The sequence below is a fragment of the Eupeodes corollae genome, chromosome 1 (assembly GCF_945859685.1).
Source record: "Eupeodes corollae chromosome 1, idEupCoro1.1, whole genome shotgun sequence".
In the NCBI taxonomy this organism is placed as follows: domain Eukaryota; kingdom Metazoa; phylum Arthropoda; class Insecta; order Diptera; family Syrphidae; genus Eupeodes; species Eupeodes corollae.
The window spans coordinates 213,846,315-213,861,050 of record NC_079147.1 but is presented as its reverse complement, the minus strand read 5'-3'; the positions used below and the strand labels follow the sequence as shown (position 1 = coordinate 213,861,050).

Below are 14,736 nucleotides of genomic sequence, written 5' to 3'. Positions count from 1 at the left end.
TATAATACTTAAGAAGGGATTTCCCCGTTTAAAATTCAAATTCTTATGTTACTATGTTTTCTGAATTGAACAATGAACAAGTATTTTATTTTATTCAGTGATATGATGATTAGATTTTTTTTTTGTTTAAATTCAATAAATCACAATAATTACACAAATTGTTCAATAAATTAACTCAACGTAGAACGTTAACGTGACATTGTAATGCTGAGATTCTTTTTTTTTTTTTTGAAAGTCCGGTTAGATAGTAAAGCAGGAGAGAGATTTAGGGCCTTTCTCCAGTGTGGGTTCATTTTCAATATTTCGGGAAGATTGACCCCCAAGTACTTAATCGATTTTTAGAGGAATTGACTTTCCATCGATGGATAGCTTGAGATAGCGAATTTTACGAACAGAAAGGTGGTGGTCTTAACCATCCGCATTGCGAAAACAGATAAGCTCACATTTATCAATCAATTTAAGGAATCACTAGGTTGAGGTTTTCTTTTACCGAATTCAATGCTTCAACTATATAAAATTTTGTCATCAGCATAAAGGATGGCTCCGATGGATTGGAGGTGTTGTATAAGTACAAGTTAAAAAAGGGGCCCAAGAATGGATCCTTGAGGTACTCCCGAGTAGATGTAAACTAGTAGAGAGGTTACTTTTGTCATGTGTTGCACGCTTATTTGACACTTTTTGAGTTATTTTATATTCATAGGTATTTCATCTTAATACATTTTATTTATCAATTTATTGATTTAAAGAAAAAGATGTTTAAATCATAGCTTTTCGAAAAGTTGGACTTTTTTTAATAGTTGTTTTGCTTTATAATTGACCCGGAAATTGGAAACGAGAGAAATGTGATCCCGAATTTCTAAATTCTCAATGTTAACTTAAACGATTTATTTCTGCTGTTTTATTCATTTTCAAAAACTACTTTCTGTGTTGTGTCATCATATGAACTAGTTTGCATGCAACTGTAGTTATGTTAGTCTCAAATTCGTGGTACTATTTAATTAAGTTTAAGGAGAAACAACTTAACCATCAGATTTAATTTTTTTTCCAACAATCGGTTCATAAAAATAAATATTCTGCGGGTAAAAACTACCATGAAGGTATATTTTGTAAATTACATTTCCTATGCATCTATTTTGAAATGTTACATTTGTTTTGCTAATGATGATGAAATAATTCAAACGTTGATATTTCTATGGAAAAACAAAAAGTGCAACTCAAAGTTGGTTTAGATTTTCTGAATTTTCCGAATTATGATTTTTGAAAAAAGAAAAACATGATGAGTTGATGTATATTGAACATAGAAACTTTATTTTTAACTCGATTTAAAAAAAAATGTTGTTATGAAATTGGATGTTTGTATTTAAGTACTAATTATTCAATCTGCAAATTTTAGAAAATTGGTTACTCGTTGCATATTACACTGCTCTAGTGTATATATGTACATAAGTACATATTTTATGTAAATAAAGCAAAGGGTTTTTATGAGGTATAGAAATTGAAATGGAATAAAAGGATGTTTTTTTATGATTGGCATACAATTTACATTATTCGAAAGATAATTTTTAGCATAACAATGAATATATGATTTCTGGCATATGACGGCCAACACTGGCACAGATGTAGTATAATCTGAAGATTCAATTTTGATGATTTTTTGCAACATTTACTTACTGAAAAGTCAGTTTTCATAGTTCGTAGAGTCAATTTTTGTGGATGTAACGGTGTCTCAAAATACGCTTGAGAAATTACCATCACCCCAAATACGGAAGTTTTGTAAATTGGCGTATCCATTCCTCTAAAAGTGAGATCCATCGTTTAACATAAATTGCTTATGTTTAAAACTAATTAACAAAATTGAGAAGCGTCGTTGAGGCGTCAATCTATTTATATTGATATTTTAAACCAAACTATTTCTTTTACAAAAAAAACACCCGTAACATATTTTCATTTTTTTCATCATAAAGCATATCAAATCATGAAATCCTAGATTCCTAACTGTCTACGGCTTTTTAATTACTTCTGACAAATAAATGTAAGTAATGGGTTATGGATTATTCGGCTCAAAAAGAGTGCTTCATTTATAAAAGAGCAGCGATGTTTGTTTGTTATTTCATTATTTTTATTAGAAGCTTGTTGGAAGGGGTGCAGACAATTTCTTTTTCAAAACCCTGAGATCTGCATTATATTTTTTATTGTCTCCAATCTCTCCATCTACTACCAGAATAGACTAAGTTCAATAAACTTTTAAATTTAATAGATTGTTTGTTACTATAATCTTTGGAAGCCAGTAATTGTTAAATGTAGTGCTTCTAGCCTGTGAGTGGGAACGTACTGGTTAAATGTTAAGGACCGGTGTTGAATTTAAATCCAACCTAAACGTCAAGTTCTTTTCTGACTTTCCTTTGACAATTCTTAATTTAAGACTTACTCAATTTTTAAATTGAAAAAATACTTATCAAACTAGCGTTACAGTTATTCAGGCTTATTATTAAAATGAGCGTTAAAATTAAAATGCATATCGTGCACGTCGTGATTTGTTTCGGTTAATTTAATTGTCCAAATGTGCGTACAAGTTACACTTGAGCCACTTGATCTTCCCACAACCATCACCACAGCAGCCAATTCCACAGATCCGTTGTGCTTATCCAGCATATAAATAAACAAAAGACGAAACTCTATATAGAGGACCACCACAGAAGAATGAGATACATTCTTCGTGCACAAAAGTGATGAAGCAGCATAAAGATAACAAAGTCTTCGCCCAACAATAGAACCGATCATCAAATCATCAGAGAGTCATCATCCAGCATTCAAATAGAAACGTTGTTTCCATTTAATAAATTTCTTTTTAAAAACCCAAACTCGCAAAAGCATTTTTTAATTGGCGCAGTCGGTAGGATAAGTGAAAAAAAATTATTAAACGAAAATTAATAATAAACACTTATCTAGTGATCGTAACCGTGAAACCCAAACGTATATTGGAACACGACGTGATACTTACAAAAAAAAATAATAAAAATTGCGCACTAAAAATCAGTGAAAAACATAACAATTCAAGATCCGTAAGGACATATATTGTGAATTCTCGCAGAGAGAGTGTTTTATTGGTTTGATTTATTTAAAAAGAAAAAAAAGAAAATATATATTCAGAATAATAAAAGTAATCGGTGACTAGCAAGAAAAAAAAAAGAAGAAATACGAATAAAAGAACAGTGAAAGTGAAAAAAAAAAAAACAAATCAACATGTCAACTAATGACGAATTACCACTAACTGTAGCAGAAGAAAAGGAGCAAGAATTTTTGCTGAAAGAACTCCAGCAAGTACCACCTTTCAGAGGTGCCTCGGAAGACAATTTGGCACTCTTTATATCTGCGGTGGAATACCTGATGGGAAAAATTATTGGACAAGCCAACATCATCAAAGCTACCTTCACCTTACATCACAAAATACAAGGAGAAGCAATAAGAGCATTAAATGCTCTCACACACTTAGCCCCATGGAGGGACGTTAAAAATAGTCTGGTAAGGAATTATAGTGTAAAAGAAAGTTATTTAAAACTAGCTCAAGAAGTAGGATCAGTTCAAGAAAGAAATACAAATAAATTGTATGAAAAATTAGATAGTTTATTACAGAAAATACAAACTAAGGCACAGCTCGAGCCTAATTTTTTATATACCCAAAGCAACAATGAATTGTTAATACTAGAAGCTTTCAAAAGTAATTTAACTTCTAGTCAGAAAGCCATAATCATTGCAAGTAAATGTACTACTATGATGCAAGCATATGATTTATTGGAATCAAATTCCATGTTAAATAATGACTATGTAAAAAAACCCATAGATACGAATAAAAATTTCAATAATTACATTCCTAAACAGAATCATTTCGTACCTAGATATAATAACATGAATAAAAATCCCAATAATGTTCAAAGAAATAATAATTTAGGAATGAATTCAGCTCAAATAAGGACAAATAATAATCAGGTCTTAGGTAACCACAGACAGAATCCTTTTAGAGATTATAAATTCGGATTCCAACATAATTATAATTACCAACCTCAAAATAGAAATTATCAAGGTCAAAATAATAATTATCAAAGTCAAAATTATTATCGGAACCCTAATTATAGTAGACAGATAAGACAAGAACCAATGGAAGTTAATCGTCTTACCGACGAACAAAATAAAAATAGTGAAGAAGTAAATTTTATTCAAGGGGGTCAACGACACTTCCTGTCGTAGAGCTAAATGTACAACAAGAACATATTAAAGTCTTAGTGGATACAGGATCTACTATGACCCTTCTTGATAACAGAAAATTAAAATCCTGTAAAAGAATAATATTAGACAAAGAAATTAAAGTTAACACAGTAAACTCTCATGTTTACATAACCGAACAGATAATAACTAATTTACCCGTAGAGTTTAATGAAAAAGCCACTATGGAATGGAAACTGATGAATTTTGAAAATAAAAGCTTTGACGCGATCATAGGATCGAATTTTTTAAACGCTATAGGAGGAATTGTCAATATGAGAGATAAATACTTAGAAATAAATAATAATAAAATTCCTTTTTGTAATTCGAAAATCAAAGAAAAAGAATCAATCAACTCAAATGATCAATGTCCTTTTCCTTATAATGAAATTCATACAATGGAATATAGCTCAGTAGAGATAGGTGAACTTTTACATAAAAATCTAAATAAAGAAGAAGGAAAGTTATTAACAGAATTTTTAAGAAAAAATAAAGATTTATTTTATACGGATGGACAAAAGCTTAGTGCAACAACACAGACTACTCATAAAATACGCACAAAAAATGATACTCCAATATTTACAAAAATTTATTGCTATCCCAAAGTACATGAGATAGAGATAAATAAGCAAATATCTGAAATGTTAGAAAACGGGATAATTAGAAAGAGTATAAGTCCATACAATTCCCCAGTATGGGTAGTTCCGAAGAAAACGGATAATTCAGGGGTAAACAAATGGCGCATGGTCATTGATTACCGCAAACTAAATGAAAATACGGTTGAATATAAATACCCACTTCCTAATATAGAAGACATACTTGACAAATTGGGACGCGCCCAGTATTTTTCAGTATTAGATCTCGCTAAGGGATTCCATCAAATACTTGTTGATATTAAAGATATCGAGAAAACAGCTTTTAGTGTACCTAATGGTCACTACGAATTTCTAAGGATGCCATTTGGATTGCGAAATGCTCCAGCATCATTTCAATGCATGATGAACGAAATTCTGGAGGGATTAATAAACAAAATTTGCGTAGTTTATATGGATGACATCCTAATATTTAGTACTTCCTTAACGGAACACATGATTAACTTAACCAAAATATTTGAGCGTCTAAGAAAATATAATTTAAAAATTCAGGTAGACAAGTGTGAATTCTTGAAAAGAGAAACTAAATTTTTAGGACATGTGATTACTAAAGATGGATTGAAACCGAATGAAGAGAAATTAAAAGCAATTCAGAAAATTTGTATACCTAAAACCACAACAGAAATAAAATCTTTTCTTGGTTTAACCGGGTATTATAGAAAGTTTATATCGGACTATGCTCGTACAGCGTTACCAATGACTAAATATTTGAAGAAGGGAACGAGAATAGATGTTAAAGATTCCCAATATATACAATCGTTTGAAACTTTAAAGAAAAATATAATGAGTCCCCCAGTATTAGCATACCCTGATTTCAATAAAGAATTTGAGCTCACTACCGATGCATCAAATTATGCGATTGGTGCTGTATTAGCTCAAGACAAACATCCCATAACATATATTAGTAGAACCTTAAATGATCATGAAAGAAACTATTCAACCACGGAAAAAGAATTATTAGCCATAGTGTGGTCCATTAAATATTTAAGACCATATTTGTATGGAAGGAAGTTCCAATTAAAATCAGATCATCAGCCTTTGAAATGGTTAAAAACAAAAAGTATAGGGAAGGATATTTCTGGAAGATTACAGAGATGGATACTTTCTCTTGGAGAGTATGATTTTGATATAAGTTACTTAAAAGGATCACAAAATACAATAGCCGATTATTTAAGCAGAGAAATAAAAGACAATGAAATTAATCATATAGATGAAGAACAGGAATTAGAAACTCGACATTCTAAAGAAGAAGAATTATTAGATCATTTTGTTATTATAGAAAAAGCTGTTAATTCTTACAAACAACAGATAATAGTTAATCAAGATTATCAAGGAAGAAAAATAGGAATAAGACGAATAAATGGAAATAGAAAATTAGTTGAACTTTCTCCAAATTTATTAGAATCACCAAGTTTCGAGAGAAAAATTAAGACAGTGTTAGAACCAAAACAAACAGGTATATATTGTGAAAACGATGCAATATACAATAAACTACAACAAAAACTTATAAAACTTTTTGATAAAAGTCTTATGACATTTTATCGATGTAGCTATTTAGCTAAAGAAATGAAAACAGAAGAAGAAACAGTAGAACAAGTTAAATTATATCATGAGTTAGAGACCAGTCATTCTGGCATAGAGGAAAATTTTACTGGATTAAAAAGATACATTTTTTTTCCAAAATTGAAAAATATAGTAACTACAGTAGTAAATAATTGTGCCATTTATCGTTTAAATAAATATGACCGGCATCCAGTTAAACCAAAGTTTAAATTAACTGAAACCCCTAGTGACGTAAATCAAATTGTACATGCAGACTTATTTTTCTTAAATAAGCTACCATTCCTTTCTACAATTGATAAATTCAGCAAACGTGTCACATTTACTTCAATCCCAAATAAAAATATAGAAAGTATACATACAGCATTAGTGCAGTATATTTCACAACATGGAAAACCAATCAAGTTTGTAATGGACAATGAATTTGACCAAATTTCTATTAATACTTTATTTAATGATTTAAACATAGAAAGACATTTTACAACACCTCATTCACACACAGGGAATAGCCCTATTGAAAGAGCACATAGCTCAATATTAGATAAAATACGATGTCTAAAAAATGGAAAACAATTATCAGACCTAGAAAAAATTAATATTAGTTACAAAGCTGTATTTTACTACAATAATGCTATTCAAAACATAAGTAAGAAAAAACCATTTGAAATCCAAGAAGGAAGAGTAGATAAAAAACAATTATACGAAACCTTTAAGGAACACAAAGAAAAGAAAATATCTCAATTAAATAAAAATAGAGAAGATACGGAAAAACCTAAAGATAATGATTATGTAGTTAATCCTGGAAGAAGAGATAAAATCTTACCAAAATTTAAGTATAAAACTACAAAAAGAGTTCATCCTGTAAACATTCAGAGAAAAAGAAAACAAACTAGGCAAATTTCAAACAACGACATGTCAGAACAGGAACGAAGACACAAATCAGAAAATAAAATTGCCTCTACAACAGAGTCAGTATCTCAAAATACTTCATTGAGTGTAGAATCGGAAAATATACCTCTCGCACAGTTAAAGTGGAAATTAAGAAAAGAATAAATCATGAATTTTTTATCCTTTCTCACCTTAATAACATTATTAGTTACAAAAATTAAAAGTGAAATAATAATAGAAAATATAAATAACCAAGAAGGTTATGTTAAGATTAAATTGAACAAAGTAGACATAGTAAAAGATTTTGCCCATATTGCACATAGAATAAATATAACAAAGATAGAAGAGGTTTTAAATTTCGTAGAAATAAATATATTAAAATTAAAAGAAGTTAATTTCCCGACTGACATTTTTTCTGAAATAGAAACAATAAAATCAGAAATAAAAAGTGTAACAAATCATAGACAAAAAAGAAGTCTTTTTGATATAGGCGGAAATGTATTGAAGTTTTTATTCGGAACAATGGACGAAAGTGATCGAAAAAATATAGAAGAAATGTTAACGATAAATAAGGAAAACAATCACGAACTAATTATCAATGTGAACAAACAAATTGAAATTAATAATAAATTTAGAAAAACTTTAAATGCCATCGAGACAGAATTCAATGAGATGTTAAAAAATAATTTTGTTAATGTAAAAAAAGAAAGTGTTACTTACGTACACAGATTAATTATACTAGAAATACGAGAAAAATTGAATAAAATAAAACAAGCAATTGAAAAAATACAAAATAATATTCTTTCAAGTAAATTAAACGTTATGGTTGGCTCAATGTTAAATACAGAGGAAATAAACCGATTTAAAATAGATTTCAACAAATTGAAAAACATAAAAATATCAACAGCTCTGTTTAAAGATGAAATTATTTTTGTAATAAGTATTCCAAATAACATATTGAAATTAAATAAATATTTTGTGACAAATTTACCAAATTCAAAACAAGAAATGATAAACATAAAAGATAATTATGTAATAATGTACGAAAATAAAGAATATAAATATGAAGACAAAGAATTAAGAAATTTAAAATATTATAAAAATTGCTTATACTATACAAATTGTACCAAAATAATAAATAAAGAATCTAATAATGTAATAGAATTAGAGCAGGGAAAATTATTAATAAAAAATGGAAATATTGAAATAAAAACAAACTGCAATGAAAAAACGAAAATGAAAATACGTAATAACGTATTGATTAATTACGAAAATTGTAAAATTAATATTGAAAATAAGACATATATTAACTTAATAAATGTAGAAGAAAGATCTACGTATCTTGATAACATGGAATTATATACAAATCTTGCTAACATAAGTGAATATAAAGAAATTAAATTAGAAGAAATTGAAAACATAGATTATATTCATGAAAAATTTTATGATATCCAAAGACATTCATATATATCATATTTTATGCAAACTTTTATAATATTGTCAATTATAACCTTAGTAATATTCATATGTAAAAATAAACTTCACAACATTTGCTCCAGGAGTAGCAACAATTTTAAGGAAGGGGGAGTTACACTTGAGCCACTTGATCTTCCCACAACCATCACCACAGCAGCCAATTCCACAGATCCGTTGTGCTTATCCAGCATATAAATAAACAAAAGACGAAACTCTATATAGAGGACCACCACAGAAGAATGAGATACATTCTTCGTGCACAAAAGTGATGAAGCAGCATAAAGATAACAAAGTCTTCGCCCAACAATAGAACCGATCATCAAATCATCAGAGAGTCATCATCCAGCATTCAAATAGAAACGTTGTTTCCATTTAATAAATTTCTTTTTAAAAACCCAAACTCGCAAAAGCATTTTTTAATTTACAATCCGAAAAATCGTTCCAAAAATTTGAGCAAACCAGGTCTGTAGGAGGTATATGTAGTGCTACAGCTCGTATCGCAGAAAGTATTTCTGTTGTTCTAGACAGTGCGACTTCACCCAACAATTGCACCTCTCATTCCAGTCGTTGATGAACATATGCATTTACACGCTACCAAGTTGCAATTGACTCGAGAAATAAAGCCTCTTGACCATTTTAAGCGTCGTCAAAGGACAGAGTAGTGACATACGAAATGGTAACAGCGGCTGATCAATTTCCGAAGAAAATCAGTGACGAGGCATATTTTCACATCAGTGGATTCGTCAATAAACAGAATTTTCACATTTTGGAGAAGAGTTTAATTTTTTAATGTACCCACAAAGAGTGGTTATTTGGAGCTTATTTTGGACTGGCAGCATCATCAGGCAGTATTTTTTCAAAAATGATAACAAACTTTTTATGGCCCGAATTTCAAGATGTGGATGATATGTGGTTTCAACAAGACAGTAGCTCTTTTGCTCGACAAATTCAATGGACGTGTTTTCTCACCTGGTGGTGATATCAACTGGTCCCAAGATCAAGTGATTTGACACAGTTGGACTTCTCACTTTGGGTTGATTTGAAATAAATAGGTCCACTCCGATAAGCCAGTGACAATTCAATAGCAATAGGATTTTTTTTTTAATTAACGGGCACTCAAGGGGTTATTAATACCCTTAACATGTTGAAAGTTTAAACACAGTGCGGCCTTTAAAAAAATCCTAACCACCTAGCAGCATTTTTGGAAATAGTGAATATGTGATCATTAACTGAGAGTACCTAGATCTGTTTTTTTTTTTTTTTTTTTTAATTCATTTTTAATAATTCATTCTTAAACCTATCCTAAAGCTAGACAAAAATTCATAAAACTAGCCTAATTATCCATAACTTACAAGTAACTTAATGGTCCCATACGGATACTCTAAGTTAAACTATAACACTTACTACTAATGCCTTTCGGCCCTAAGATCTATTTTAACTTCAATTCAATTTTATTTATTTTTGTATTAATTAGAAAATTTAAAAAAAAACTAAAATCATACACATACCGAGTAATGAAAGTTGATTAGTTTACTGGATGGATAGCGGCTTCGGTTGTGGGTTACGCTTTAACGAAAGGAGACAGCATTGAGTTTTCGAAGCATTAAATTATACACGGTTTTTGATTGCCCATTGTACAATGCTGTCAAATTTAATGACAAAGATGTGAATCTAGGAACGAATATGAAAAGCTGAAGGTAATGTCATCATCGAAAGAGTTTATTGGATTAGAAGTTGCAGACAAGAGATCGTTTGTAAATATGAGGAAGAGAGTCGGAGACCAAACGAAGCCCTAGGGAACACCAGCATTTATTTTATAAATTAAAGACTTGAAACCATTTAATACAACTTGTATTGAACGGTTAGAAAGGAAGTTTTTACTCCAACGAAGACAGGATTCGTCAATACCAAAAGCACGCATTTTGGATAAGAAAGCTTGGTGCCAAACTCTATCAAATGACTTATAAGTATCAAGTGCCAAAATCTTACTTTCTCCATAATAATAATATAATTCAACACATTTATGGCTTCAAAGCTCAATTATGCGTCAGAATTATCGAAAATTTGGACTATCGGGGATGAAAGTGTGGTGCCGCCGGCCGGGGTCACGGCAGCCATTTAGCTGATATTTTGTTTCATACATAACATAATATTATCACAATGAAAATAAATTACAATAATTTCCTAAAATATTTGTTTTTTATTTAAAATCAACATCAGCCCTTAAAATTTAACCATTTTTGACTATGTTATTACCAATAACTTCATTTTTTGGAAGTGTTTCCATAGTAAAGTGGAGACCTATCTTTGAAAATATGATTCACACCAACTGATGATACAAAAACCAGTTCATGGTCAATACATGATTCATGCATACTAAAGAACTTGTCGCGCACATATAAATAGGTATCGTCTCAGACTTCTTCACCAACTTCTTTAAATAAAAAAGATATTCTTTAAGAAGTCTCAAATAATGTCTTTTATTCCTACATAAAACGTAACTTCCGATATAATTCATTAGCATAAAATAACTTTAAAAACTCTATCCAACCTGTTAACTACGTATTAAAACTTCGAAGTTCGAATTAAAGGTAGAAAAATTATGAACACCAAAACCACAAAACAACACTCAAAAGAAATAAATCCAGTTTTTTCATCGTGTCCCGCACCAAAAAGTTAAAAAAAAATGACAAAACCGCCAATGTAAATAATACAAAATAAAACAGAAAAACAAAAACAAAAAAACCGAAACCAAAACCAAAACTAACAGACATAGGTATAAGAGAAAAAATCACGTTTAAAATATAACCACCAAACCAAACCAAGAGATTCCGTCGATTCCCATCCGCACATGGTCATCAATAATAAAATATTGTGCAAGTTATGGGTAGATAGGTTTAACACACAGAAGTATCCAAAAAACGAAAAATAAACAAAAGCAACAATTCAACAGTTTTTTCTTTTCATAAAAATCCCAAAAATAAATAAATAAATGAATATCTCCCTTTTCCAAACCTTTATACTATTTTGTTGTTGTTTTAAACTATAATGTGCATGACGCTTTCTATATTTAGTCATATTCTGCGTTGCGTTTCATTGCAACTTAAGTATACTCCACACCTACCTACCAACCGAACCAATCTACCTACACTTCATTCTATTTTGAGGGCTTTAGCTTTATGATGATGGTGATCATCATCATCCATCCAATTTCACCACACGACACTTTCAAAATGCATGGAATACAAATTTATACAAAAACCAAACTTAAAAAACGAAAACCTTGTTTAAACTAAAAAGAAACACCAAAACCTGCCCACATAACTCCTGATGAACCGGACTGGCCCAGTCAGCTCTTCTACCTACACACACTACTTAACCGACGACCACCAATATCCCATATTCCCATCCTCATCCCCATTCCCATTCCCATCTCTGCCTTCTTTATGGTTTCGCAAAATCGACTTTCATCCTCTTTATTTTTTGTATTTTAAGAATTTGCCTGTTAATTTGATTCCACTTAAGTTTGAGGAGCAAAACGGATTCAAGAAAAATACGTCCATCCAACAAAAGATAACGAACAAATATTCAAAAAAAAAGCAACAAAACGGGAGGAAAAAAGAACATGAAGCACGATTTATCATTTTTGACGGAAGACAGAGGAGAAAAAAGTCTTCAAAACTTAATTTCACTAAAACTCACCTCCTGTTTCTGTTTCTCAGGTTCTACTTCTTTAGGTCTTAGCTCAGTTAAGCTTGCTCAGCTCCTGGCTGCTTGTTCCTGTTCCTGTTTTTGTTCCTTTTTTATTTTTCTAAATGTTGCTTTTCTAACTTTTCCTCTTTTGTTGAATGATGATGATGATGGTTTCGTTCAATCGAGAGAAATTATACAGTACTTCCAGAAATAATCCTTTCTAGATCCTTGTCTTGTGCCCGAAGATCCCAACCGACCGACGACGACAAACAAAACAACAGAAAAACACTACAAGGAGCTATTTTAAATATTACAAACAGTTACAGCCAATGTTCCCTTTTTTCTTTCTTTCTTTTGATTGAAATTATTGAAGTTAAGTAAATTTGTTTCTTTTTACGGTTTGATAAAACGCATTGCAAACGTAAACAACAAGGTACGTACTATAATCCACATTTAATTCAAATAAAACGATAGAAAATAGAAATAACTATACAAATTCAAAACAACAATATTGTTACTATTTTATTTTTAATTCCTATTATTTACTTTGACAGCCAGGTATTTATTCATACATATAGGTAGGTTTATGCAGGTTTTTAATTTCACCTCGAAATTAAAGTGTCACTTGGAGTAATTACTTTTTATTTCCACCGCAACAGCAGTTCAGGTGATGCAGCAACAATAAATGATTAATACAACGAAACAAAAATATAATAAACTGAAATATTTAAATTTCCCACAACATATGCGGAATATGAATTCTTCGTCAACCGTCGCAGGCGGTATGAGGTTGATGCATTATTTATTTATTTTGAAATATTAATTCAAAAAATGTAAAAGCTAAAAAATTGACAAAATATAATCCTCATTCACCAAACACAGCACATTCCGCGCTCCGCGCCGCACTCACTTCCAACACACCATAAACCATAAAAACAGGTAGGAAAGGTGCACCACTCGAATCTCGCCAAGTAGATTTATCAATTTATTCGATGTCGTGAAAAAACTCAAAAACTCAAAAGCAACAAAATATCTAGATACGCGAGTATCTATACAGAGACGGAGTACGCGTAGATAGGCACAAAATTCATACAAATAAACGCTAACGACAACAGCACAGCGACACAACTAAAATGACACGAGACGATACTCTGACTCTCTGCTTCGAACCAACGACGCCGACGAGAGAACCTGCAGTGAATCTGAAACGCTATGCGTTGGTTGTTGGTTGGTAAATTCTTCGTTAGTTGGCTACGAAACTCGAAAACTCGAAATAAACGACAAAAATACGTATTCGTCTCGTTTTCCGACTCGTACATAAAACGTGAAAATGTGGAGCCTTTTTGGGCTTTGTTTTGGGAGCGAACGAATAACCCCACCCGTATACCGGTTATAAACAGACTGACAGCGACAGCCAGAGCCAGTTGTAGTTGGACTGGTGCTGGTTTTGGTTTACCATGCCAAAAGCTACACCACGACGATAACGATGACGATGATGGTGATGACGATGACGACCCACAAGCACGACGACGACGACGAGACGATTGGGACTAAGACTGAAACTGGAATAAAGTCAAAGTGAGGTGGAAAAGTTTTTTCACGAATAGACTGACTACAACTTTACTCACTATGGACGATTCTGACAACCAACTACGACGATGATGTCGATGGTGATGGGGACGATGAGTGGTGAACTAGTGACGACTACTAGTGCTACTGTGGCCCACAACTTCACCACCTTTTCCAATTGACAGGCTTGCCAGATTTTCGAAATAGAAACAAAAACAAAAATCTGATTCACACTGATAACTTACCATTTGTGCCCGTTTGTCGATATTCTAAATTTTTTGCAGAATATAAGTTGTCGTTAGGATACTTGACTTGAAAACCATTTTTATCAGTTTTTAGTTGATTTTGTATTAAAAAGTAAAAATAGCTACGAATTGGATTTTTCTTAAAGAATTTAATAAAAGCTGAAAATAATATTTTGAATAGTAACCATTCTGTTTTACGATTTCAAAACTACAGGGCTGGAATTTTACATCTGCCAAACTAAATAGTTAAACCGCAGCCACATATCGTGTTTCGAGAGGAGCAATGAGCGAAATTGTGAAGAAATTTGAATTGGCCGGATTGGTAACAGATATTATAAGGCTTGTTCATCATCGTTTTGCTCTTACCACTGAAAATATCGCTGCTGTAAGTG

At 31.2% G+C, this 14,736-nt stretch overlaps 2 protein-coding genes across 2 annotated transcripts in view; one reads left to right on the top strand and one right to left on the bottom strand.

Moving 5' to 3' along the window:
* The window catches only part of LOC129948564 (toll-like receptor 4), a 141,064-nt gene extending 126,981 nt beyond the window's left edge, over positions 1-14,083 (bottom strand). Inside the window, exon 1 of the mRNA XM_056059670.1 lies at positions 12,540-14,083. The gene's annotated coding sequence lies outside the window, so the exon portion shown is untranslated. The remainder of the gene's footprint in view (positions 1-12,539) is intronic.
* Positions 3,244-4,245, top strand: LOC129948501 (putative uncharacterized protein DDB_G0282499). Its single transcript, XM_056059524.1, has one exon. It carries the CDS (start codon positions 3,244-3,246, stop codon positions 4,243-4,245), a length of 1,002 nt encoding a protein of 333 aa, XP_055915499.1.
* Positions 14,084-14,736: the final 653 nt, after the last annotated feature.

Coding starts and splice junctions, on each gene's coding strand:
- LOC129948501 (XM_056059524.1), top strand. CDS start 3,244: ATGTCAACTAATGACGAATTACCACTAACTGTAGCAGAAGAAAAGGAG.